General features: G+C 46.7%; 1 protein-coding gene across 1 annotated transcript in view; it reads left to right on the top strand.

Moving 5' to 3' along the window:
* Positions 1–3,237: 3,237 nt before the first annotated feature.
* znf395a (zinc finger protein 395a) overlaps positions 3,238–27,048 on the top strand; it is a 34,776-nt gene continuing 10,965 nt past the window's right edge. Inside the window, exons 1-6 of the mRNA XM_080765221.1 lie at positions 3,238–3,501; positions 14,727–15,162; positions 23,067–23,311; positions 24,169–24,281; positions 24,969–25,171; positions 25,533–25,633. Of these exons, the coding sequence (XP_080621347.1) occupies positions 14,965–15,162; positions 23,067–23,311; positions 24,169–24,281; positions 24,969–25,171; positions 25,533–25,633 (860 nt within the window). The 5' untranslated portion in view covers positions 3,238–3,501; positions 14,727–14,964. The remainder of the gene's footprint in view (positions 3,502–14,726; positions 15,163–23,066; positions 23,312–24,168; positions 24,282–24,968; positions 25,172–25,532; positions 25,634–27,048) is intronic.

Raw genomic sequence — 27,048 nt, 5'->3', positions numbered from 1 at the left:
GGCCACAAAATCACAAGGCCATAGCTTTATAACACTTGCTTGCTTGCTCACACGCACTCATACAAACAACAATAAACAACAGGCCTTTTTTATCTGATGAAAAAAAAGCTTCTGATATTCATCTAACATGGAAAGAGCAGCCTGACTGGATCTCAGCATTAAATACATCCAAACAAACCTGTTTTATTTGAAGAGAGATATTTACTTCAGCTAAGTTAATTGTTAGTTTATTCTTTTCAATTTACTTTTTTATTTTATTGAGACAATAATGCAATGTACTGTAGATGTACTCTGTTACAAGTATAAGTCTGGATTTAAAAATGTACTGGAATAAAAGTACAAAAGTATTAGTATCAAAATTCAAAATGTACTTAAAGTGCCAAAAGTAAAAGTAGGCCTACTCATTGTGCAGAATGTCCCATTTCACAAGTTCCTCCTTGGCCTATTGGCACGGTGCTAAAAAGGTTCACTGATCAGTCCAGCGGTTTATGAGATTATAGCTCCTCACACACAGAAAGATAAACACATACTGTATATCAGACAGACGGGCAAAAGCATAATCTCTCCTGGAGATAATTAACAGTTCTAAACATATTCTATGGTTCATATGGGGTGACAGCAGGAGTAACATAAAATCCCCTTTACTATAAAGCCATAATAGCCTATGGATTGGAGTATTAGGCTATATTAACTGTGTCATGACAGCCTTTAGGCTATTATTATAAGCCTTATCATTCGGATATGGCTGGGGGTGCTTTTTTCTCCTCTTATAAGAATATAAATCAGTACTGTAAAATAATAATTGATGATAATAATAATAATGTCATTCATAATTGCACGTTTATTTTAATTATCTTATATAAACTTACCATATCATATCAGGTATGAAATCGTCTATCTAGTATCTACACTACAGTATATTGTCTGCTATTTTATTATTATTATTACTTGCGCAAGCAGAGCGTGCAAGTAATGTTTTTTGTCCAGTGCTCCGATGTGTATACAGTATGTCCCGTGGCAGTGTATGACGTAATGATTAATTTGTGCTTGATATGGCATTGGTGATTTGGTGTCAGATTACATACATGTATACATAGGGGCATTACCTTTAATCCACCTGACACTGAAACATATTATTACGTCACCATCGAGAGCCAGTTATGAACCTGGCATTGGTACATATCTTCATCACGTCATGTGCTGCTACGGGACATACGCATCAAACGACCCAAGTAACCACAGTATACTGCTATACCTACCTAGGTTTCATCCTGGAGGATTACCAAAGTAATCAAAAAAGTCAATCAAAGAACAAGATTCCTTTACAGGATCTCCTCACTGGTCAACAAAAACACCTTGAAGACCTTAACAGGAGCCCTCGTACAAGGTTTCTTTGACTATGCATGCACCTCTTGGTACCACAGCACCTCAAAGGCCCTTAAAACAAGGCTCCAGACCTCCCAAAACAAACTGGTCAGGCTCCTACTTGGCCTCACCCCCCGAACCCACCTCACCCCTGCCCACTTTGACAGGCTGGGATGGCTTAGGGTCGACGACAGAGTACAGCATCTTGCAATGGGTCTGGTCCACAAGATTCGATGCACCACCAAGATACCAATGTACCTGTCTAAATACTTCCTTAATGTAAACGAAGTCCACACCCACAACACCAGAGGGAGTGCAACAAACCATGTACAACCCAGATTCGGCACAAACAAGGGACTAAATTATTTTCGCTCCTATGCCACCAAAATGTGGAACGCCCTACCAACAGTCATTAAGACATGTGAATCCCTTGATTCCTTCAAAACCGCTCTCAAAGGGCACCTACGGACGGCTGCAATTCGAAACTGGCCCCCGTAAAATCTGAATCCACCCCCCGCTCCCCCCTTTTTTCCCTCACTGTATATGTTTCTTTTCCCTTTTTGCTTCCTTTATGATGAATTCCTGTTCTGTTCTTTAACTATATAGAATAGAAGTGTCTCTTTGTACGTCTCTAAATGTTTTGATGAATTGAACATGGTGGACCCTGTTGTAAACAAGTGTAATGCTTAATTGGGTCGTCCACTCACAGTTAACAATCTTTGTATTGAGTTTGTGCTTGAAATGTACTGTAATTCTGCAAACTGTAAATATTTCAATCAACCAATGATGAACTAAAGCGGCACGCATCAAACGTGTGGGCATTTGATCTGCGGGGGTGTTGAGGTACGTGCACGACCGCACGCATGCAGTGCATACTCAGAGGTGAATGTAGCCAGAGAGAGAAAGATTTTTGACTTGATTATGCAATCACTATGGGGAAGTCCGCACACCGCCCACACACACACGGCAGCCATGCAAAGTGAAGCGTCTTTGTTGTGATGAGTGCACAGCAAGACGCGTTATAAAACTGTAGTCAATAATGTAATTAAATGCAGTGGTGTGTTTGTGTAGACCTTGGCAGCTCACCATCCATAAACATCGATGCAGAGGCACGCACGCACACGCGCCGCGCGTACTCACATGGGGAGAGCTTTTTTGTGTGTTTTTTTTGTACTTCCTCTACCTCGCATCGTTTACACATCTCTCAGTCAAAACCTTTGACCCACTTTCTGGTTTCCATTTTATTGCATGCCGCTGAATTCGGCTTTTTGTCCACCCCGACCTCATATTATAGTGTTGAGGAGGGAGTGAAAGCCAGCGTGTCTGCCGTGGATGATGTTGGACAACATATAATAATAGTTGGTGTGTTTTTTTCCCCGTGGGCTCTCCCATTCTTTGCACAAACTCTGTAAACAAGTGAGATTTTCGTAGGGGGTGTGTGCCTCAAAACGCTGCTCCGAACCAATCAGCGCTCACCTCCAGCCCACGTGGTACCTTGTTTACTACGAGGCAGTGCAACTGTGCAAACCGATGACCGGGCGGACAGGAAAACCCGGAGCCCGGATCACTTTCTTTCTCCCGAACGGAAAATAATAATTAAAATCTCGCAAAGTTGCGTTGCGGTCCTGGGTTTAGTACAAAACTATAACGCACACGTGCTTTCTTTTTCTCGCGTCTGTTAATTTTGTGCGCAGAGAAAGAAGCCCCTTCCATTTTTTAGTGGTGGAAAAATAACTGTACTGTAGGTTACGTAGTACTTTTCTTTACCACCACTGCCCCATTCGATTCCAGTTTCATTCGTAAATCCGGTCCGGGTTTGCGTCGCCCCTCTCTCTCTCTAGCTCAGAGTAGACACAGAAGGTTCAAGTCCCAGCCGGTCACAGCAAGCCTGAGATGGAAGGGGGTGTGTACGTGTAGCTGTGCGTGTGTGCGTGTACCTATATGTACAGGACTGACTGACACTGTGCAGGCTGAGCCCATTGAAACTTTGCCTTGTTTTTCTGGACACAAACATCGGTATTTGTGTTTTTTTAAAGCCTCCTTTTGTGACGGAACCTTTCTGCGGATATATGCCACGTTGACCACGCCACGCTACAAGTTTCGAATGACATCACACTGCGTTCGATTCAGCAGCAGGTATTCTTTTAAAAAAACACACACACACACACACACACACACACACACACACATGCAGTCATCATTGTTTTTTTTGCTTGCATTTGTTGTGTTACAATGTGTGGCCCTGCTATCCCTCTGGATAGTTTCGTTTTGCATATTAGCCTACTATTAACGGCAACGACTCCAGTCTCTGCGTTGTGGAAATTGAGGGATGTATAATTTATTTGTATTTTAGTCAAACAGTTGCCCCCGCCCCAATGCCCTCTTAACCTACATAAAAAAGTTCTGTGTGCTGTGCTGTGTAGCAGCAGCTATGCTGCAGTAGTAGCAGGCGGCGCCACCTTGGGGAATTGTTGGCAAACTTTGTAGGCAATAATAATAACATAAATAAATGCATGTGGGCTATATATGTTCACTTTCATTTCCCATCTAATGCACGTTTAATTAAAGTATTTGCCTCGCATGCTTGCTGCTGTACAACGAACGAACAATGTCTGGCGTGTGTTTTTCTGCGGACCCGTTAGAACGTGATCAGTGCTGCTGAGTGAAAAACACAATGGACAGTACACTACACACTAAACAGTACAGTGCTATTGCAATACCTCCACCGTGCTCCTGGGGGTGCTGGGCCCTGCTCCTGAGTTGTTTATGAAGCCATGATGTGTCATTATGATTGATGGGCTTTGCACCCAGACCCAACCCCTTGTCCAGTGTTTTGCTTCTCACTGACTGACGTCAACATGTTGAAGATGTTGTGTTACCGTATTTGACAAATTAACACGAAAATAATAATAATAATAATAATAATAATAAATAATAATAAATGCACTCAGTATTGTTCTTTGTGGGTCATTTCCCAAACAGCCCATTTGTGGGTCACGGACCAATTTTTATGGGTCACGATTTGAGTAAAATATATTTCAAAAGATTTTTTTTTCAATAAAAAAGTAAAATTATTGTATTACAGTATACATACAACAAACAAATCTAAGAAATTCCATAAATAATAATAATATATATATTTTAAAAGTAGTGAAAATAGCCGATCTACGCAATGCAGCGTGAAGCGGCGTGTTGTGCGCTTGTTCACTAGTTTGGGTCCCGGGCAAATCTTGCATGCATTGGATGATGATGATGATGATGATAGTGATCAACAAATCATCTATTCTACACTGCATGGTTCATATAAGTGCCAGAAGGTGGCGGTAATGCACCTAAAAGCTGGTTGCCAACCCAACCACAATAGAGACTAGAGAGAGAGTGACTTTGTGGACTTCCAGTCATGCTTCCAGTAGGTGCCAGGTGGACTTCGTTTCTGTGATGTACAACAGCATTATATTTATCAGACATTGTCTGTATAAACATTTACAGGGACGATTGCATTTAACCAACATGTTTATCACAGTAATATCGTGATGACTCTTTCTTCCGCTAAGCGGTTAAGGTGCTGCTCATTGTCAAGTCAATTATTCAGTGTATAAAGTCAGTCAGCTCCGAAGATGGTGTGTGAAGTTCCTGTCCATGCAGATAATAGGACTTTGTTTGAATACTCCTATAGAGTGCCGAAGTCCTGACATCACTCGCTCATCCCCTGGTTCACAGAAGTAATTTCTCTATGGAGAATAACATGGGGTCATCTTGAAATCGTCTCATATACCGTAAGCATTGTGGTCCAAAAGTAAACAAACTGTCTTGGCGTTATTGTCAGGGAAGTGCCTCTGTATCTTTTATGACAGTCAGACACTCATATTTGATACAGTACTGTTTCTAGCGAAAATGTAACTAATTCAGCAGCAGTAACATTAACATTTCTCTCAGTCAGTTCATTCTTCAAATCCATATGAGTGAAACGGCCAGGATGACATGTTCATTTTTCAAACACAGTTCTAAAATCCCCCCCTATGGGGATTACAATGCAAATAAAAAGTACATGAACCTGTGGACTTGCGCCCTCTACCGATATTGACGTCAGACTTCGATGCTAGCTTTTGACCCAAAAGAGAAATTTGATGTCTCCCTGCGACCCAAACTAGTCTACAAGCTTGCAATGTGTCGTGCACTTGTAGATCGGCTAGTATTTTCACTTCTACTTAAAGTTACATTTGTGGAATTTCTTTGAATTGTTATTTATGAAATTATTTTTAAAAATTGTTTCATTACTTTTGAATGCATGAAAAACTTGCATTTATATTAGAAAATAGAGTGAATATTTAGTTGCGCAGCCACAATAACAAATCAGTCTGTGACCCACAATTGGGTCCCGACCCACGGTTTGGGAACCACTGCTCTACTGTGTTGACTTGGATGGAGGTCCATGCGAGCACGACAATCCGTGCAGGGAGGTCAATCTTTGTCGCTGCACCATAGATTGCTATGGGGTATGGGCTGGGACGGCACCTGCCAGCAGGGGGTGTTGAACGGTAGCCAAAGGAGTAGGGTCAGGGTGGTGGAGGAGGCGCTACGTCCTCTCGGTAGGGGCTCCTCACTGGAAGGTAAGCCAGTAGGGGCAGCAGTGAGTACAAGTCTACGGAGAAATGTTAGCAATATTTGGGAATTTGCGTAACAACTAAATTGGGAAGAAAAGGAAAAGCTATGGGCAGTCTCCATAAATAATTCATGAGCTAATTCACGCTTTGGGCGTAGCCGGCAGAGTTTCGAATAACATCCAGAAAGTGTGTGGAAAGCCGAGTGAGTCGGTCTTTGGAGATGCTGGGTTTGCGTTCCCAAGATCCCGGGTTTGAATCCCTGTGTGGGTGTATTCATTATTTTTTTTGTCTAACCTAACATTTGTTGTGACATGCTTATGTCACAACAAATGTTAGGTTAGTGTGAAGTTATGTTAAATGTTTATATTCAAGATGATCGCTTCGCCTTCGCCTCACCTGTCCACAGCTATCCTTAATTTCAGTTGTCCTGTAGGCAATGGCCTACAAACAGTCATCTGTTTGAGTTGAGCAGATTGTGTGCATCAACTCATGATTATATCATGGATTCCTTTGTCCTTTAAATGCCTTGTCAGATTTAAAGATTGGCTGATGACTTTCACATAATCTAAGCAGAATCTTTCACTCAACATGGTGAAATGTTACTGTGATGTTTCTACATTGGATTTTGTATTTATTGGATTAATTGGGCCATTAGATTGCAGTGTGAAACAACATTATCCCTAAATCCCTGCACACGGTGAAAGAAAAAAACACGAGGCCAATGTTTTTGCAATCACAGGGAAAGCCTCCTGCTACCGTGATCAGTGGCCAGTGAGTCAGCACTTACCGTAACACTGGAGAAAGGGGGTGGGTAACCTTTTGCCCACCACCAGATCTGTTGCAGGAAATGTTAGTGTTTTGTTGTGTGCTCCTCTTCCTAATCCATTGCATGTGTTCTTTATTTATTATTTCCCTCAAATATATTATCTCCCTCCCTTTCTCGTTCTCTCTCTGCCGTAATCTCTTCATCTCTCTTTATCTCCCTCTCTGTGTCTCTCCCTCCCTCTTACCTCATTCGGTGTCTGAGCTCCTAATGGGTAATAGGATATGGCCACTCAGTGGACCGGATCAGGCCCCCCAGGGGCCTAACTGTAAATTACAGCACTTGCTTTCTGTAGAATAAGTGAGTCACCCCGGCCTGCATCGTTTTGTTTTGTTCCACTTCCAGTTCCAAGTAACATAGACTTACCTACCTACATACTGTACACCTGTCACTGGAACCAGACTCCCACTGAGTCCATACTCCATAATGATGGACAAATGGTAACTACTAAGAAATTGGTAACCGGTTAATACTAGGGGGCGACTGTGGCTCAGCAGGTCGTCCAATGATCCATGGGTCGGCGCCGGTTCGAATCCCAGCTCCTCCTGTCTACATGTCGAAGTGTCCTTTAGGCAAGACACTGAACCCCAAATTGCTACCGATGTGCTGGTTGGTACCTTGCATGGCTTCCGCCGCAATCGGTGTATGAATGGGTGAATGTAATGCACAATGTAATGCACAATCTATGTAAAGCGCCTTGGATAAAGGCGCTATATAAATGCACCATTTACCATTTTACCATTTACTAGCCGTTAATTGTTAAAGAAAACGTCACACTTGTGTGAACTGTGAAGTGAGGGACGTTCTTATCATCGTACATCATCATGCCAACTTGCCAAGACATGAAGAAGCCTATTTGCTCAGATACTATGACGTAAAGTTCTCCATTCATTGTCAATGGGAATTTAATGTTTGTGTGGACAAAAATAGACACTAAGCCAATTGTCAGTTCATTGTCAATGGGAATTTGTGTAGGACAAAAACTGAGTGGTGCTGTTGGGGTGTCGGACTATTGGTTGTCAGATTATTGGTTGTCGGACTATGTAGTCTGTACTGTACTGTATAAACTGTAATGTCTCTCATGCACCTGTGCATGTGTGCTACACCGTAGTCTGTACTGCACTGTGCTCTCACTGCTGGTTTTACACAAAAAACGGCCCGGTTCCGGCGAGCCACCATCCGTCCAAAACAGTCGGGAAATGACAGAGTTACCATGTGGGGGTCCCCAGCGGGGGTCCCCAGGGTGTCCCTGTACTGTGTGCACCCAAAATCATGTAACGGCTGCTAAAAACTCAGCTTCCCATCATGCACCTGTGCACAGTGTGAAGCTCAACAGTGCCACTTTGTCACCTGTTGGTACTCTAGACAGACAAAGTGACATAGGGACAAACATTGCTGTTCCTTGGAGTGGCTGCACCACTCAAAATAGAGACTAAGCTGATTTGCTCTTCTACATATGAAATTAAAGTAAATTCTCCATTCATTGTCAATGGCAATTTAATGTTTGTGTAAGATGAAAATCTACACTAATAGCTGAATATAGGAGGGGCTAGCGCTTCTCAAAAAATATATAAATATAAAATATAAGTGGGAGCACCGGTGCTACCAAGTAAGAAAGTAAAATTCGAGCTACACTGCTTAAATATAACTATTTCTTAAATCTTATGGAAAACGATTGTTCAGCTGTGCAATTTCAGAGCCTCAATAAAAATACATTGAATTTTATTTTATTTTTTGTTGAATTATTCTTCTTCCTCTTTGTATTGATATGTTTAATGTGTAAATAGCGCACTTTATTATTTTAATTTTTCAAATTGCAATTTCCTTGACGATTAATGAAAAGAAAAATCCAAAACAATTATAAAAAACCACACCCGTGTGAAGTGAGGGGCGCTAATATATTAAAGTCCAACTCATGTTGATTAGATGATGTAATGGTTGTGTAAAACAATCGGTGCAAACAAACATTAAACACCATTAACAATATAGAGACAATATGATGTAAATGACACATTATGAGTATATTTTCCCTTAATTGTCAATGCGTTTACAAAACAAACATTGAACTAAAGACAAACATTAAACCTGTGTATAGGAGAGGCTAGCGCCCCAAAAACAAAGTAATTGGAAAAACACAGCCCCCTCACGTATGAGTCACCAGAACCAAGGATGGGTGTTTTCAATGAATCTGACGTGGTTAAAAAAAAGAGTTTGAAGTAACAATGGGTTTGTATAGGCAGCGGGTCTGATAAATGAATATCAAATATCTAAATACTGATGCAACTTAAAAACTGTCTGGGGTGTTCACCAAAGCCTGAGTTGAGTAGACGATAAAATGACAACACTTTAATGAACGTGAAATGTCCCTTTAATATTTTATAGGCCTGTTGAAGAGGGTATTTTAATCGGTGTACGACTGCGTGGGTATGTGTGACCGTGTGATGTATCCCCCCCCCCCCCCACACACACACACACACACAGCTAAATAAATCCCTACTACACCCTTGTGTAGGAGACACAGTAGGAAATCTGAGAGGGAGACAGACAGTGTAGGAGAGGCAGACAAGAATGAAGTTGAGGGGGAAACATTCACTGCATGGGAGGTAGCCTACAAGTCTTAAGGTGTTTTTAAATGAGAGACTCAGGGCAGATTCACACTGAGTCCGTTTGATTTAAACTGTTTGAAAATATGATTGCCTGTTACACGCTGGCCATGATTCACATTGGCCTTGATTAATCTTCCGCACCCGTGTACGCTTCATTCAACTGTGTAGGGCGTCTATACCGTATGTCGTATGACGCCGAGAGGCTAAATCGAGGAAAAGTTTTTGTTGTCAGACTCGCTGCTTTAATGGCTGTCGTGCGAGAATCATTGCTCCGGGACAGGGCACTGCTTTTGTTATGTTTATTAAAGTTATCACAGCATAGTTAAAGTGATTTGCGGTCGACAAAGTTGGACATTCCCCGTTCACCCCCTCTCTCTCCATTCATGAAAATGCCACCGGTGAACAGCTGACTTTTACTACCTGTCTGACACCACCAAACACCACGTGACCATAGTAACCATAGCAACCATCGAGCTGTCTAACCTGTCCCCAACATTCCGGCCCCTAATTATTACATAATAAGACAGTAATAATTATCAATACATAGGTTCAGTTCATGTTGAAAAATGGTTACATTACATTATTTTCACACCTTTTCTTTTTTGCGATTTTTTGTGCGCAAGAAGTTCATAGTTCATTGCCGGTCTTGAAAAGAACCCCACGCAAAATCAAAACGAATTCAAAGTCATGAAAAAGTCAAGTACTCCAATATCAGGGAAAAAGTAAATCCAGGTCCTTGGAAAAGGAGTGAAGCGTACCCCAATGTCAGGGAAAAAGTAAATCCAAATCCTTGGAAAAGGAGCGAAGCCTTCACGACTCCATAGACTCCTGAAGAAGGCAGATCTTTGTCACAGGTCTGCATAGAAGGCTGGTCCGGGTCTTGATCCGGACCTGTCGAACAAGTCCATTCCGATCTGGAATTGTCTCTGTAATCCTCCCAATGATCCAGGAGTTACGTGGTGCAGAATCATCGATTATGAGCACTATGTCGCCGGAGGTGAAGTTCCGCTTGATTTTTGTCCATTTCTGCCGTTCCTGTAATTGTGGCAGGTATTCCATAACCCACCTCTTCCAGAAGAGATCCGAAATGTATTGCACCTGCTTCCATCTCCTGCGGCTCCTGGATGCGACTCTCCATTTGGGACACAACGCCATCTTTGTTGGATTTCTGGGAGCCCTCTAGACTCTTCCAGCTGCCTCTTATCCCTCTCCAGTGGTCCATTTACAGTCCATCCAAGCATTGTTTTGACTGCGTATGGCCCTCCATCCATACTTCGGATGACTTCCAGTGGTTCCAAGGCTTTGGGAACGTTCAAACCAATCAACATTTCCACGTCTGCGTTGATCTGTGGCAGATAGACATGCCTCAGATGAGGCCATTTCTCCAGATCTTGCTGTCGTGGGATGTTGCTTCTGTTGACGGGCATCTGTTGTTGTGCGAAGATTTTGGGCATTGCACAGTACCGGTCACTGTCCAAGCCTGCAACTTCCAAGTCTGATGCAATGCAGCTGTCAACCACCTTCTCTTGGCCCATTGTCCGTAAAAGGATTCTTGTTTTTCTTCCAGAAAGTCCAAGCTTCTCCATCAGACCCACTGTACAGAAGGACGCTGAGCTCCCTGGGTCTAGGAAGGCATAGGTTTCCACTAACCCTTGACCTTTACTTGACTTCACTTTAACCGGTACGATGGCAAGTTTGCAATCTTGATCACCGGCCCCAGTCAGACCACCGGTGTGGATTTCAAATGGAGCTCTGTCTGAGTTGTTCCCGCCTTTCTCTGCGTCTGAATTATCATCGGAGTGGATGTGAAGCGAGCTAGGATGTAGTGAGCCACATTTCTTGCAAATCAGACGTTCCGTACACCGTCTGCTGATGTGCCCAGTGCACAGGCATCCAAAGCAGACTCCATGTTTCTTCAGAAACTCCATTTTCTCATCGTGAGCTTTCCTCTCCAATAGAGTGCAGGACGCTAGTGTGTGTCCTCCCTTTTTGCAGAAAAGGCATGTTTTCTCAGGTCTGCCCTCGTCTCTGTTCTCCCAATGAGCATCTCTTTCAACCGTTGCGAAAGTGGTGGCAAAGCTACTCCCTCTAGCCTGAAGACGAGGCGCTGGTTTGGCTCTTCCACTTTCATCCTGTATGTCTCCGAATACAGGGTCGGTAGCGATTCTCGCTTCACGCTCAATAAAGGTCACAATATCAGTGAACATGGTTCGTTTGCGATGCCTTTCTTGGATGCTACATGCTTCTGTTCGCCACTTGTCCCTCAACTTGTAGGGCAGCTTCTTGATCATAGCAAGCATGTTTGCGGATGTGTTCAAGTCACATAAGTTGTGCACGTCTTTCATTGCATTGCAACATCCTCGCAAGAACAGGCTGTATGCTTGCAAAGCTTTCCCGTCCTCTGACTTAATAGATGGCCACGAGAATATTTTCTCCATGTATGCGCATGCAATGACATGCTCATTTCCAAAGTGCTCCTGGAGTAAAGCCTTTGCTGTATCATATCCAGTGCCATCAGTCATGTGTTGACAGCTTCTGACTAGCTGTTGAGGCTGCCCCCTGGTGTATTGCTCTAGATAGTGCAGGCAATCTATGGAATTGTCGGTCCTCCGTTCTATGGTCTGATTGAATGACTGCATGAAGCCATGATACTGCAGAGGGTCACCATCAAACAGCTGGATGTCTCTTTTGGGCAGTGAAGCGATGCATTGCTGATGCACCAACATTGACGTTATCTCATTTTGTTTGTTCATAATAGACATCATGTTGTTTTGTTCACTGCTGGTGTTCTTAGAAAGAGCCCATGGGAGAGGTTGTGTATCTCTATGCAAAGACAATGGAGGCTCTGTAGCCTCTGGTGCCATGCTCCGTCTCTGTGTGAGCACTGAGGGCCCCTGGGAAGGTATGACTCCATCAGGTTGTTTTTCCTTTGGCCGTGCTCCTCCAACCACAGTGGGTTGTCCTCTTCCATCCTTGTGTGGTATGAATGACTTTGCATTAATGTTGAGGCCCTTTTCAAAATAGGAGTTCATTCCATCCGATCTCCTAGAAGCTACACTCAGCACCGATTTTCTAGAAGTGGCCCTTCGCACCCCTGACCCAGAGGTTCTTAAGACGTTCAATTTAGCCACTGATGCGGCCATGTCTGAATCAAACTGTAGTTGTTCTTTTTGTTTTCTGATGTGGGCTTCTTGATCTTCAAGAGCATGCTTTTGTGGAAGCAACTTTTGCAGAGCCTTTAAAGCAGCCAAGTCGGCCTCGGTTCTGACACGTTCAGAAGCAGTTGAGGACACTCTTGACCTTATGGATTTTGAACCATGAGTTTTGCTGCTTACGTTGGATATGCTGTCACATGGTCTGACATCCTCCTGAGCGTCATCAACTTGATGTGACTGAGTCACATTTCCCACACCTCCATTTTCCTCCTCAGCAGCTTCATACTGCAGGGGGCTTTCATGAGCCTCTAGCTGAGGTCCTCCGATTTGTGAGGATTCTAACCAGGCATTAACATCCTCAATAAGACCATCTGTATGTCTTTTAATCTTTGAGAACCATTCATTTTGCTTTCTTTGTTCATCGGATGGGACAAGAGGCATTAAAGAGACATGAAGTTCATTAGAAGTGTGAGACAGTTGCATCAAAACATCGAGTTGTCTTGTAACCACTGAAATGTTTTTGTCATCTTTCATGAGCTCTTTCATGGAGGTTGCCAGAGACTTTATTTCGTCTACTTTCTTTTTGCGTTCCTTTTGAATTAATTCAATTTTATTTGCAAGAGCCTTTTCCGTGAGATTTATTTTCCTTTTTTCCTTATCCGGTTTCCCGACGTTTGAATCAACTTTCGTTTCACTCATTTTTAATGTACAGTTAAATGACACGGTCACAATAAGGATCCAATGCAAGCCAACCAGCCACATAGAACAGCCACAGCGATCGGCGATCACAAGCAGCGATGCACGTTAATTGTTTGACAGTTGACTTGACACACAATAGCGTTAGCCCGGCGGGCTGCAGTGCACACACATCCACAGTGTATTCAACACAATGACAGTTTCCACTCGGCGGTGGATCCAGCTCAAACTGTTCCAAACAATCCGATATGATTCAACAGAAGAACGAAACGGGTCGGGTTGTGCTACGTTACCGCCTGTCAGTTGTGAATGCGCTCCGGTCCTTGGTGTGTGATCATTCCATTGCTTTGCGTGTTTTGCTCGTTTGCTCCGCGTGCAAAGTGTGACTTGTCAGGTCCTTCTGTGGCTCCAATTCTTGTGTTTTGTGTCACTCTTTGTCGACAATGTAGGGCGTCTATACCGTATGTCGTATGACGCCGAGAGGCTAAATCGAGGAAAAGTTTTTGTTGTCAGACTCGCTGCTTTAATGGCTGTCGTGCGAGAATCATTGCTCCGGGACAGGGCACTGCTTTTGTTATGTTTATTAAAGTTATCACAGCATAGTTAAAGTGATTTGCGGTCGACAAAGTTGGACATTCCCCGTTCACCCCCTCTCTCTCCATTCATGAAAATGCCACCGGTGAACAGCTGACTTTTACTACCTGTCTGACACCACCAAACACCACGTGACCATAGTAACCATAGCAACCATCGAGCTGTCTAACCTGTCCCCAACAAACTGTATTCAATGCTTTCACATTGCAACGATCCGTATCCGAGTACACTTCAATCGGTCCCGAGACTAACTCCATGAGGTCCTGGGAATGGTTGGGTGATCCACTCCCGGGACCGGTACGCAGCATTCACACTACACTACCACAACATCTGCCAAGTGGTCCCGAGTGCGCAGCCGGCCGGGACCATAGTGTGAATCTGCCCTCAATCTTGTGGAAGCTCAGTCGATACAAATAATTCACCTTCACCTTGTGACTATGATTCACCCTACATAGCAGAGCACTCTAGTGAGTGTTTAAGCAGGAAAAAGAGCAAACGGCAAACCCTCCCGGTATAAAATACTGCAGAATGGCGATGAACAAATAGTTTGTTGCAGAGCAGGGTTGAAATTCTTATCTAGCTTTTCATGATTCTTGTATGATTCATTTAATTACACTTGATTTGACAAGCCTAATGTCTACATCTATGTCATACTGTTGCACAATAAATTAGCATACGCATGGACTGTGAGTAGTCTATCAAATAGTCAAAACTAATAGATTTCTCATTTTACAGTTTAAATTAGAACACTTCAGTTCCCACTCTTTTAACTGAGTAGGAGCTCAGCTCCCTCCCCTTGGCTCTGTGATTGTTTTCAGTGGGCTACACAAGTTCTATAGGACATTTTAAAATATTCATCCTCTTCTCTCTGTCTCTCTTCCAGTTGTGGTACAGTTGGACTCAGTCCGGATCCTGTCCTGTTGGCCAATAGCATCCTGCCATTCAGACAGACTGACGTACTGTCAGTGGGTTTGACAGACAGAAGAGAGATTCAGGGAGAGACGAAAGGAGAACAGGAAAAAAAGGAAAACGGACCTTATTGACATTTGACAGAGAGAGAGACAAACAGAGCTACAGACAAATAGACAGAGACTAATACATAGTGAGACAGACAGACCGCCATGATACCCAAGGCCCGCCTGGGGAAGCGTTCCCCACTGGGAGCCCTTGTTTGCTCCTCCTGCCCCGCCACCATGGATGCCTCCCTGGATCCTGAGAGCCTCGGAGACCAGGATGGTGGCATGGCTGCCGCTGCCATGATACCAGGACCAGGACCGCAGGCCCACTACGGCAGGGTCAAACTTCATCCTGGACAGAAGGTGAGACGAGGCTGCATGTTTCTTTTTTAGGATATTACCTACCCTAGGGGACACGTGGAGAACGTGCAAACTCCACACAGAAAGGCCCTTTCACCAACCCAACCTAGGGTGTGGGGACGCTGATGACGGGGCGATATTATGTATTTGGTTCATAGATGATGTGTATCAAGTTATCTTAAGTACCTCTCGGAGAGAGTCATATGGGGTCCAAGCCACTAGATGGCGCAGGCACACAGCCTAACATACACTCACGGAACAATTCCATTGGATCGTGAACTGTCGCTCATGGCGTGGTTATGTCCCCACCCACTGGGTATATAACCTAAGGTCCGCCCTGAGCAACGTCATTCCTCGCTTTCTGTGCTACGCATACACGTCTTAAACAAAGAGAATCACCTTTTCGACTGTTGAAAATTGTTTTCCATAAAGGACGGGTTTCAAACTTGTGCCGCGGAAATTCGCAGTCCTACGTTGGTGTCCTTCTCTCACTCACGGACGTTCCAGCTTTAAAAGCCAGTAAGTTATTTTAAGGACATTAAAACTCAAGCGGGCCGTACGGCGGCTTGTGGTTTGTCCTCTTGCTAGCTATCTCCGAAACTTTGTTTCCCCCTTGCTAGCCACGTTGCGTCCCTTTGTTCTGCTAGCTTAGCCTTAGTCTACTGTTGCACAACGTAGCACTACCATAAGCTGATAAGCATTAGAACGAGGCCCGAAGTTTTTTTCTCTCTAGCTCTCCTGCCCAGCTACAAGCTAACCAGCGCTGCTCTATCTAGCCTCCGCAGTTTCGCTAGCCCCTTGGGTTAGCTAGCTCCCGCGAACGCAGCCGCTAGCCTCTTAGCTCCGCGAGACGTTAGCTAAGTTTCCAGCCGTCAGGCGCTAACTTAGCCCTCTCTAGCGTCCCTCGCACGTGCGGGTTAGAGATCCACGGCCCTACTCTACGTGACGCAATCCACGCTGCCGACGGAAGCCCTGCTGTACGTCGGACCTGATACAACAACAGCGTGACGGCCTCGCTACGCGAGTCCCAGGCTTTGCGGCCTTCCCTTCTAGAAACAGCAGCCACAGTTGCAAAACGTGGTTTTCTCTCTGTTTGGACTCCTGTTTCTTCAACACTGTTTTGTGAGCACCAGATCCTTCTCCTCACACTACATTGCTGTTGCAAATATATATATTATTAGTTGTAAAACAATAATATATATACTGTGACTTTATCCTCTTATTGTTGTAATATATATATATATTATTAGTTGTCAAACAATAATATTATATATATTATAGCTTTATCCTCACCGTCTTCTACAACCTTGTGAGTACCAGATTTTCTCCTCACACTTTTTTACTGTTGTATTATATATTATTAGTTGTTTAAAACAATAATATTATAATATAACTATAAAAAAAAAAGAAAAAAAAAAGAGAAGTTTCCTCTTGGGCTACCGTTTCTTCTCAGACTACAACCAATACCCAAGATGGCCTGCGGGGGTGGCGACAGCCCTCCCCAGTTCCCAGTGGAGCACCACGAGTCCTACTCTTCTACTCCACCACCACTTTTCTTCTTCTATCCGGTTGTGAGTTACAGACAGTTTTCCTCACAACGTTTTTGGTTATTTTATATATTATTATTTATAATGATATTATATTATAACTTAAAAGTGAAGTGTTTCTACAATGTCTTGGACTGCTGGTTCCTTCTTCAAGCTACACCAGCACCCAAGATGGCCTGCGGGGGTGGCGACAGCCCTCCCCAGTTCCCAGTGGAGCACCACGAGTCCTACTCTTCTACTCCACCGCCACTTTTCTCCTTTATCCGGTTGTGAGTTACAGACAGTTTTCCTCACAACATTTTGGTTATATTATATATTATTATTTTATAATGATATTATATTATAACTTAAAAGTGAAGTGTTTCTACAATGTCCTGGACTGCTGGTTCCTTCTTCAAGCTACACCAGCACCCAAGAGGGCCTGCGGGGGTGATAAGGGCCGCCAACAACAAGCTCCACACGCTCTTCACCACACTGGTAAACAGACCTGTGGAGCCAGACCCAAGACATCAGCCAGGCCTTGCCGGCTTGCTCTGGGTGCTGCTCTCCCTCCAGCGGGATCTCGTCAGCCCACCACCTCGTCCTCTCTCTTCAGACCCCTCAACCTTGACGCGTCTCAGAGACACAGTGACGAGTCCTTCCTGGGCTCCTCCCCTGCCGGGAAGGCGGCTCGGACCGCCAACAACAAGCTCCACATGCTCTTCACCTCACTGGTAAACAGACCTGTGGAGCCAGACCCAAGACATCAGCCAGGCCTTGCCGGCTTGCTCTGGGTGCTGCTCTCCCTCCAGCGGGATCTCGTCAGCCTACCACCTCGTCCTCTCTCTTCAGACCCCTCAACCTTGACGCGTCTCAGAGACACAGTGACGAGTCCTTCCTGGGCTCCTCCCCTGCCGGGAAGGCGGCTCGGACCGCCAACAACAAGCTCCACATGCTCTTCACCTCACTGGTAAACAGACCTGTGGAGCCAGACCCAAGATATCAGCCAGGCCTCGCCGGCTTGCTCTGGGTACTGCTCTCCCTCCAGCGGGATCTCGTCAGCCCACCAACGAGGCTCCCCTGAGCCGGTGGTTGCGACAACGGGGTGTCGGATGCAGTCCTAGGCCTCCACCGACACTACTACTACTTCACGCAGCGGCCGAAGGCACGAGTCTCAATCGACGTGGCTCCCCAACGACCCTCGACAACCGACTGCTTCCCTCAACATTACAGGTATGTACATTGTGAAGCTAGGTTTGTTTAGCTGTTTAGCTAACCTTTTCGAGGTCGGGAGTAGCAACCTCGTTGGATGGCCGACGCCACCCTAGCATGTTTAGCATTCCAGATAGGCTGTTTTCAAGGTGCCACACCAACTCGTCTATGACATAGCCATAGCATCGGAGCTACTTCGGCTATTGTTTCACGCTGCTCTCTTACGGTCACTGAATGCCTCACGTTGCTGTCCAACAGCCAACATGACGGCTGCCAGGATTACGACCGACACAGCGTCTCTGGAGGGGCCAATCGGACCCTGACGCTCTCCCATGCCTTGGGCCCCGTCCAGGGTGTAGCAGCCCCAGACTGCACACCGGGACCGCTCCCCAAAGAAAGGCAAAAGCTCTTGACACAGACCCCCACCATGGGTGGGTCTGTGGCCAAGCTGCACAGTATGTACACGACAAAAATCACTGTCGGGGGACCACTGCTTCCCCTGTCCCAGGTTTTTCAGAGCACATTACACGGCTAGCTGGAAGGAGCCCATGACTCTCCCGGCTACTCCGCACTGCTCTCGTGTCCCTCCCCCCGTAGTAGCGTCTGGGAGGCATCTCAATGCTTCAACGTTACTCCAGGGCTCCCAGAGCTCCCTTCTTCAGGAGATGGGCCACGCCCCTACTCCTGAACAGTTGGCTAGAGTTCGTCGCCTACATGAGAAAATTGTGACCTTCACGTACTGACTCACCGACCTGACCGGCCTTATGGCCACGGCTTCCATCACCTCTAGGTGGCTGGAAGCCTCACCTGGTCTGGATCCCGTTGCCCAGAGAGAGTTCTCCAAGGGTGCTATCATCCCCGGAGACCTCTTCAGAGGCGCACTCGAGAGGATGACCCTCAACGTGGAGGTGCAGCGTCCAGGCTGCGAGGCCCTGACCAGCAGCCGAAGTGACACACACCCTACCCTCCCCCCATGCGCCGGGCCCAGCACCGGACGTAGCAGTCTCGGACTGCACGTCCAGTCCGCCCGCAATGCGCTTCTGGACCATGGCACAGGTGGGCGTCCTGGACGTCCCTGTAGCCAGGTCCCTCGATATTGTTTGCACAAGTACAGCACTTTTTTCTGTAGTACAGTACACAATACAAAAAGACAACAAAACAATATCCACGGAGGGGGGTGGACATGAACCCACTGCCACGGGGGCCCCATGGGCCCCCCCGATGCAGTGGGGCAGGGCATATTGGCATAAGGTCAGTGGCGTACCAAAACGCCACTGGGGAGACGGGTCATGCCCAATTTTTCTCCGACATGCCAGGGAACACTACCTCCAGGCGGGGCGTGCCTCCCATAGCCGGAGAGAACCCACTAGCCAAGCACCTGGCACTGTGGGAGTGGTGCGGAGCATCCCCGTGGATCCTCAACACCATAGCGAAGGGCTACAGACCCCAGTTCGCCAGAACACCCCCGGCGTTTTCAGAGGTCATCTTCACCAACGCCAGGGGTCCGGAGGGTCTGATTCTCCAACAGGAGATATCTTCCTTGCTGGAGAAGGATGCCGTCAGAGAGGTACCCTTGGCCCAGCGTCGCAGCGGGTTCTACTCCCGCTACTTTCTGGTCAAGAAAAAGGGGGGGGGGGTCTACGTCCCATCCTGGACCTGCGGATACTCAACAGGCACCTCAAGTCTTTTCAGTTCAAGATGCTGACGGCCGAGTCTCTGGTGCGCTCCATACGCCCAGGCGACTGGTTCTCATCCATAGATCTAAAAGACGCCTATTTCCACGTCCCTATTTACCCACCTCACAGGAAGTTCCTGCGGTTTGGGTTCCAGGAAAAGGCTTACGAGTACACGGTCCTTCCATTCGGGGTGTCCCTCAGTCCCAGAGTGTTCGTCCACTGTACGGAGGCCGCTCTGGCACCCCTGAGACTTCTGGGTCTATGGGTGTCCAGTTACATAGACGACTGTCTCCTGTGTTCGGATTCAGCGGAGGAGGCCGCGAGGAACACGACTCGGGTCGTGTCCCATGCGACCTCACTGGGTTTTCAGGATAAACCTAGCCAAGAGCATGATGACGCCTACCCAATCCACAGATTTCATGGGCATCACTCTGGACTCTGTCTCCTACAGGGCTCCGCTGAGTCGGGACAGAGTCAACAACCTGAAGTGCATGACCATGTTCAAGTCAGGCCGCACACTTCCACTGGGTACGTGTCTACGGATGGCCTCTGATAGGTCTGGACAGACTCCATATGAGGCCTTTTTCAGCGTTGGCTGAAATCCCTCTTCCACCCTTGCCCCAAGGACCTACACCTATGGGTCTGGCCCGTGAGAGGCTAATGCTGACTGAGGCCGGTCTCCCTCCGAATGTTGTCTCGACGATTCAGGAGGCCAGAGCCCAGTCGACAATGACCCGCTACGAAACAGCCTGGGGCGTGTTCGAGCAGTGGTGCTCAGAACGACCTAACCAGGTTATCCCATTCCAAGCTTCAGTAGTTTACGCCCTGACATTCCTGCAGGAGTTCCTAGACAGAGGTCTAGGCCTCTCCTCAGTGAAAACCCACTTAGCAGCCATCTCGGCCTGCCAAATGGGCGTTAACGACCAGACAGTATGGAGACATCCGCTGGCGAAACAGTTTGTGAAGGGCGCAGGGTACACAGGATCAACAGACCACTGGTCCCCTCTTGGGATCTGTCTCTAGTCCTCAGGGCTCTAACAATGAGCCCTTCGAACCACTGCAGACGGCTGACCTAAAATGTCTTACACTAAAGCCAGCCCTCCTAGTCGCCCTGACGTCCGCTATGAGGGTCAGCGATCTACACGCACTTTCGGCCGGAGTGACAGTGTCCTCGAACTGCACTCTAGCTCTGAAATGGTGGTCGAACTGAGGTGTTCTGACGGAGGGGATCCCGATGGGTCTCCCCACAGTCAGGAGGTTGGTCACCACCAACGCCAGCCTCTCCGGTTGGGACGCCACCCACGACGGGAGGATGCCGTGTGGGATGCCGCATTACGCTCCTCCCACATCGACTACTTGGAACTACTGGCAGTGTTCCTGGCACTCCGAGAATTCGAACAATTCCTCAGAGGTCACCACGTCCTGGTTCGTTTCCGAAAACACCACGACGGTTTGTTACATCAACAGGCAGGGGGGACTCCGGTCCTCTCGCCTGTGTTCTCTGTTATACGTGTTCCCCCCGTTGGAACTGATTCCGCATGTCCTAGCCAGGATGCGGGTTCAGGGATCAGAGCTGCTACTAGTAGCTCCAGCCTGGGGATCTTGGAGACAGGACATAGTCCCTCTCCTGTTCAAAGAACCAGGGCAGCTCCCTCTGTGGAGGGACCTGCTGACCCAGGCCGGAGGAGAGATCTTTCACCCACGTCCTCAGGACCTAGATCTCTGGGTTTGGCCCGTGAAGGGGCGTTCGCTAGAAGCGACTGGCCTGCCTCCGAATGTCGTAGAAACGATCCTTGGTGCCAGGGCTGCCTCCACCAGACGACGCTATAACACTGCCTGGCATGTGTTTGAGCGTTGGTGCTCGGACAGACAGGAAGAGGTCTTCCCTTTTCAGGCGTCTGTGAGACACATTCTGATTTTCCTACAGGAGTTCCTAGACAGGGGTCTTGGCCTCTCCTCAGTCAAGATCAACCTGGCGGCCATAGCGGCCTATCAGGTTGGTAGGAACGACAGACCAATCAGTGAACACCTGCTGATCCGTCAATTCATGAAAGGAGTTACACACCTCAGGCCGGTCGCCAGGTCTCTGGTCCCCTCGTGGGACCTGACAATAGTCCTGGACTCCTTAATGAGAGACCCCTTCGAGCCACTGGAAATGGTGGACCTGAAGTTCCTCTCTCTGAAGACCGCTCTGCTCGTTGCCCTGACAACGGCGAAGCGGGCTGGTGACATGCACGCGCTCTCAGTAAGCAGCAGCTGCTTGAGATTCAGTGGTAATGACACCAGGGTCACGCTCAGGCCGAACCTTTCGTTTCTACCTAAGACTTTTCCCGCGGGCTGCTCGCCCGTGGATCTCGCGGCCTTCCATCCTCCTCCCTTCTCTTCGGTGGAGGATAGGAGACTACATTGTCTCTGTCCGGTGAGAGCCTTGAAAGTTTACAGGTCAAGAACTGCCCCCTTCAGGCTGGGTGAGCAGCTCATTGTGGCCTGGGGTTCCCAATGGAAGGGTAAACCCATTTCGAAAGTAAGACTCTCGCAGTGGATTGTGGAGGCTATACGTTTAGCCTATACCTCGTGTGGTACTGAGCCCCCAGAGGGCCTACGTGCACACTCTACAAGAGTTTTGTCTGCATCCTGGGCCCTGGCCAGGGGTGTCCCTATTCAGGATGTCTGCGCTGCGGCGGGTTGTCTTCTGACCGGCGGGGCTGGAACAGCAGAGCTGTCGGCCCTTGGTCAGGGACATTTTCATGAGGTCAAGTGGTCCCTTCTGGCCCCTGACCGTTAGGGATGGATGACCATCGTGTTTCTTGACCAGCGGGGCTGGAACAGCAGAGCTGTCGGCCCTGGGTCAAGGGCATCCTCATAAGGTCAAGAGGTCCCTTTCTGGCCCCTGACCGTTATGGGTGGATGACTATCGTGTTTTTTGACCGGCAGGGCTGGAACAGCAGAGCTGTCGGCCCTGGGTCAAGGACATCTTTTATAAAGGATGTCTCTTTTGGGTGAACGCGCAGGGTTGGCTTCTTGGGCCTCCTTTGCGTTTGGTCTCTCTCCAATGGAGATGATCCTAGGGTCGAATATTTTTCTATCAGCCGAAGGCGATCATACGGGAGCGTTATGTTCCCCATATGACTCTCTCCGAGAGGTACTTAAGATAACTTCGGGTTACTTTAGTAACCTCAGTTATATAAGTGACTCGAGAGAGAGAGTCATTAAGTCGCCCTTCTGTCTTCTTTAAGACGTCAGAAAGCAGGTTGATAGGAATGACGTTGCTCAGGGCGGACCTTAGGTTATATACCCAGTGGGTGGGGACATAACCACGCCATGAGCGACAGTTCACGATCCAATGGAATTGTTCCGTGAGTGTATGTTAGGCTGTGTGCCTGCGCCATCTAGTGGCTTGGACCCCATATGACTCTCTCTCTCGAGTCACTTATATAACTGAGGTTACTAAAGTAACCCGAAGTTATCGACGTGCTCTCTGCCCCTCCTCCAGGTGTATTTACAGTGTGGAGGCCGCGAGTGCTCGGGGTTGGTGGAGCAGCACAACCACGTGGACAACCAGGTGTCCGTGTTCCTGCATGCGCTGGGACGCCACGTCCTGAGGAAGACTGAGGACGTGTGGACCTCCCCCTCGGCTCCACCACTGGCTCCTTCCTCCCCTACCACCTCCTTCTCCTCGGTCATACACACTCCTGGAAAGAGCCACACCATCTCCTCCTGCATCGATGTGCCTGGGAGGTGAGGAAGAAAAAATCATATTACGTTACTTATTAACCCTCTTATGGCCACCCTAACAGTGGATTGTGCCTTCTACCTGCACTATTCATATGTTTAATTCGTCATTTTAATGCCAATAGAAAGATCAGTGACGTACACACTATATCTCATTCTAATCTAACACGGTAATCCTAGTAGGGGGGGGGGGGAGTACTTACCAACGCGTAAGTACTCAAACAGATCTCACATGAGCATATGACGCTGCATGTATGTCTTTTTTTCACTTAACTTTTCGTGCATTTCAAAGATCCTGGGAGGAGATGCATTTTAATTGATTTTCGTATAATTCAAAATGGCGGGTGATCTAGAGGTCAGAGGTCAAAAGTAAGAGCACGTTACTTGTTCGGCATGATGAGATGTGTATCAAAGTTTCATTGCCGACGGTCAAACAGTTCATGAGCATTTTCAATTGAGTACTATAGCGCCACCCTTTGACCAATGGTTGTGGGCTTCGCATCCTCACCGTTTGGCATGGCCCTCTACCCTATGTCCAAATTTCGCGAAAACTGAACTGGTTCAGCCAGAACTGCTATTTTTGGCGGAAGAAGAAAAAAAGAGACAAAAGCAATAAAGGACCTTTCAGGACTGCTTGGTCCTTTAATAATAATAATAATAATAATAATAATAATAATAAAAAAACAAATTTAGGAAACCAAAAATAAGAGGATCCATAAAAATGTGACCGCGACCCACAAATTGGTCCCAACCCAGTGCATGGGAACCAGTGTATTAGAGTAATGTTAACTCCATAGCCACATACAAAAATCAAGGCACTCCATCTTTAATGTCCCTGTACCTCTCCTTTCCTCCTCCCCTAGTCAGAAGAGTCCAGGGGCAGTGGACATGGATGAGATGATGGCTGCCATGGTCCTCACCAGTCTGTCCTGCAGCCCTCTGCTCCACAGTCCCCCCCACAGAGACGCCCCTGCAGGTGAGACACGGACGCGTACGGTAGGAGGAGTGGTGACAGTGGCAGCAGAAATAATAATACAAGCAGTGGCTTTAGCAGTAGCATACATGCTGAAGTAGTATTGGTTATAATCTAAATGTTTTGGGGGCTAGTTCTCAGGGGAGCACCTGGAGATGTTGCTTGGTACGCACTGCAGACAGCGTTGACCACTTCACCACTTTTCAACCTATGTTCATATAATTGGTCCTCACTAATCTTAATGATAAAATACCACAATTATCTTTCTACTCAATCTGTCTCATAGGAGCGATTTCAGAAACCTGTCAAACAGTGACATCATCGTTAGGCAGATAAAAACAATATTTAGATTTGTATTATCATGAAAACGATGGGTTCCATTATCGCATTGTAACTTTTCAGGAATAGAACGCCTGCTGTTTCTATTGGCTGCGTGGCATTGGTACGACCTCCCGTTAGTTCGACCATTACTAACCTTGTGTTTAATCCACAAGGGTTTTGCAACTTGTCACAACCGAAACGGACTTCCTCTTCAAAATAAGAGCCACTTGTAAGGATTAGTCAACACTAGTTTTATTTCTAAGTCTACTTACAGGAAGAAGATAGACATTTGAAGTACATCCAGTGGAATAGTTGCAGTAGTACCACTACCATTAAATGAGTGTGTGTTTGCGTGCGTGCGTGCGCTAGCTCCAGGCATGGAGTGTGCAGGAGGCGAGCTCTCAGACAGCGGGAGCAGCGGCTACTGGAGTGTCGGCGGCGGCAATGGAAGCCCGGTCCCGTCTCCGCCAATCACAGAGCCCAATGGCAGTGTGGCCACGCCCTCTGATGAGGGATTGGACATGGAGTTGGAGCAGGTGTTGTTTGATGAGCCGGCGCCACGGAAACGCAGAGTGAGTATAGTTACAGTGTGTGTGTGTGTGTGTGTGTGTGTGTGTGTGTGTGTGTGTGTGTTTGTGTGTGTGTAAATAACGTTGCGTCGGGCATATTGACACTTACACTGTTACTTGAAAACATTCATTCAAAAAATTATCTGGTGAGTTTTTAAAGTAGTTTGCTTTCCCCCCTCTCTCTCTTGTTGTTTGTTCCTCTCTCCCCTAATCTTTTCGGTTTCTCTAACCTGCTTTCTCTCTCACTCGCTCAATATCTCCCCCATTTATCTTTCTATGCCTCTCTCTCTCTCTCTCTCTCTCTCTCTCTCTTGGCTCTATTATTTCTTTGACTTCTTGGACTCCTTGTCCTCCTCCCCGTCAGAACTCGGTGAAGGTTGCCTACCGCTGCCTGTGGCCGAGTTGTGGGAAAGTCCTCACGTCAGTGGTGGGGATAAAGCGTCACATCCGCACGCTACATCTCGGGTGAGTTTTAACAACAAAAACAACACTTAAAAATGTACCTGGAGGTGAGAACACTCCTGCTCCAACAGGACCTTGACCTTTGACCATTGGAGCAATTACAATAACCTGCAATAACTGCTGCAGGCAGGGTAATAATGATAACCTTTCATACATACCGTAGGTTGGTGCTCAAAGTTTTGCCATTCTAGAGAATAAAAACAAATGAGTACAGCTAAGTGCAGCTTTACTGCAGCTTACATGGCCTATCGCTCTATAACTATTAATATCAGCAGGATTCTGTAGTACGATCCTTTATATACATTAGGGTCTGATTCTCACTCAGTTACAAATGGATAAATTAATACTGAAGATTTGACTGTGTACGGTTCAATTTCTACTTTAGGACCTTTAGTATTCTCGTGTTATCCTCCTGGCAAATGTTGTTCTATTGCCTCCTGTCATTGTGTTTGGACTCCATTTCTGGTTTTGTGTCTGAGGGAAAATGCAGTGTTTCTCTGTGTAATTGCATGTATGTGCTGTTTTTGAGTTCTACTTACATCTACTTATACTGCACTTAATTACACACTGCAATATCGTGAGAGTCAATTCAACGTTGAGTATAAAAGTGGACCTTACCCGAGGAGGGTTGGCAAAAGGGCCTTTCTGTGTGGAGTTTGCATGTTCTCCCCGTGTCCCCTAGCGTAAAACATGCAGAAATACTGGTCTCTAAACTGCCTCCCCCTGGCCAGCCGGGGCACCTGATGGAGGGGAAAGAAACTGGTTGGAATAACGTGTTCCTTCCACGCCCTACGTCCAACCAGGGAGACTCCCCCCTGTCAGGTGTAAAGGAGCAACTTGGACACTCGGGCATGAAGGAAGCATGACTTCAAGTCCGTTGCTCTCCCCATGTCCCCCATATATTGGGACTAGGTTGGCGGAGGGTGTGTAGAGCCCAGGATCACATTAGATAATTGACACAGGGGTGAAAAATGGGTTATAAAATCGTGGGCTAAAAAATTATAAAGGAGAAAAGTGGACCTTTGCTGGTCAACCTTTACACTTTGAGTTAAGTTAAAACACAGGCTACACTTTTTGGGGGTTGGGTTCCATTCATCCCTGATTGTCTGTAACCATTGTCGACCTGATAAGTTGTCATAGACATTGCATTGTGAATGTGTAGAAGGAAGAGGCAAACTGGTCGTGGGCAGCTAGCCGAGGGTAGACGTTATCCTCAAGCGTGGGAAATAGTCGTCTGGCTGTGGTGGTGGCGGTTCACTGCTTAATGACTAATGAGTTTTTCCACTGTTTTTTTTCTCAACTGAAATCTTAAGTTCTTATAGTGATTTATAGTTCATTTTTGCAGACCAAGGAGTAGAATCCACCCAGAGCTAAGCGTCTCTCCTAAACTGCCTCCTACTGTCTGTCTCTCCTGTCCT

Source organism: Protomyctophum bolini (assembly GCF_963924005.1).
Source record: "Protomyctophum bolini genome assembly, chromosome: 1".
Classification (NCBI taxonomy): Eukaryota; Metazoa; Chordata; class Actinopteri; order Myctophiformes; family Myctophidae; genus Protomyctophum; species Protomyctophum bolini.
Note: the sequence above shows the minus strand (reverse complement) of the source record. Positions and strands in the feature narration are given on the sequence as shown.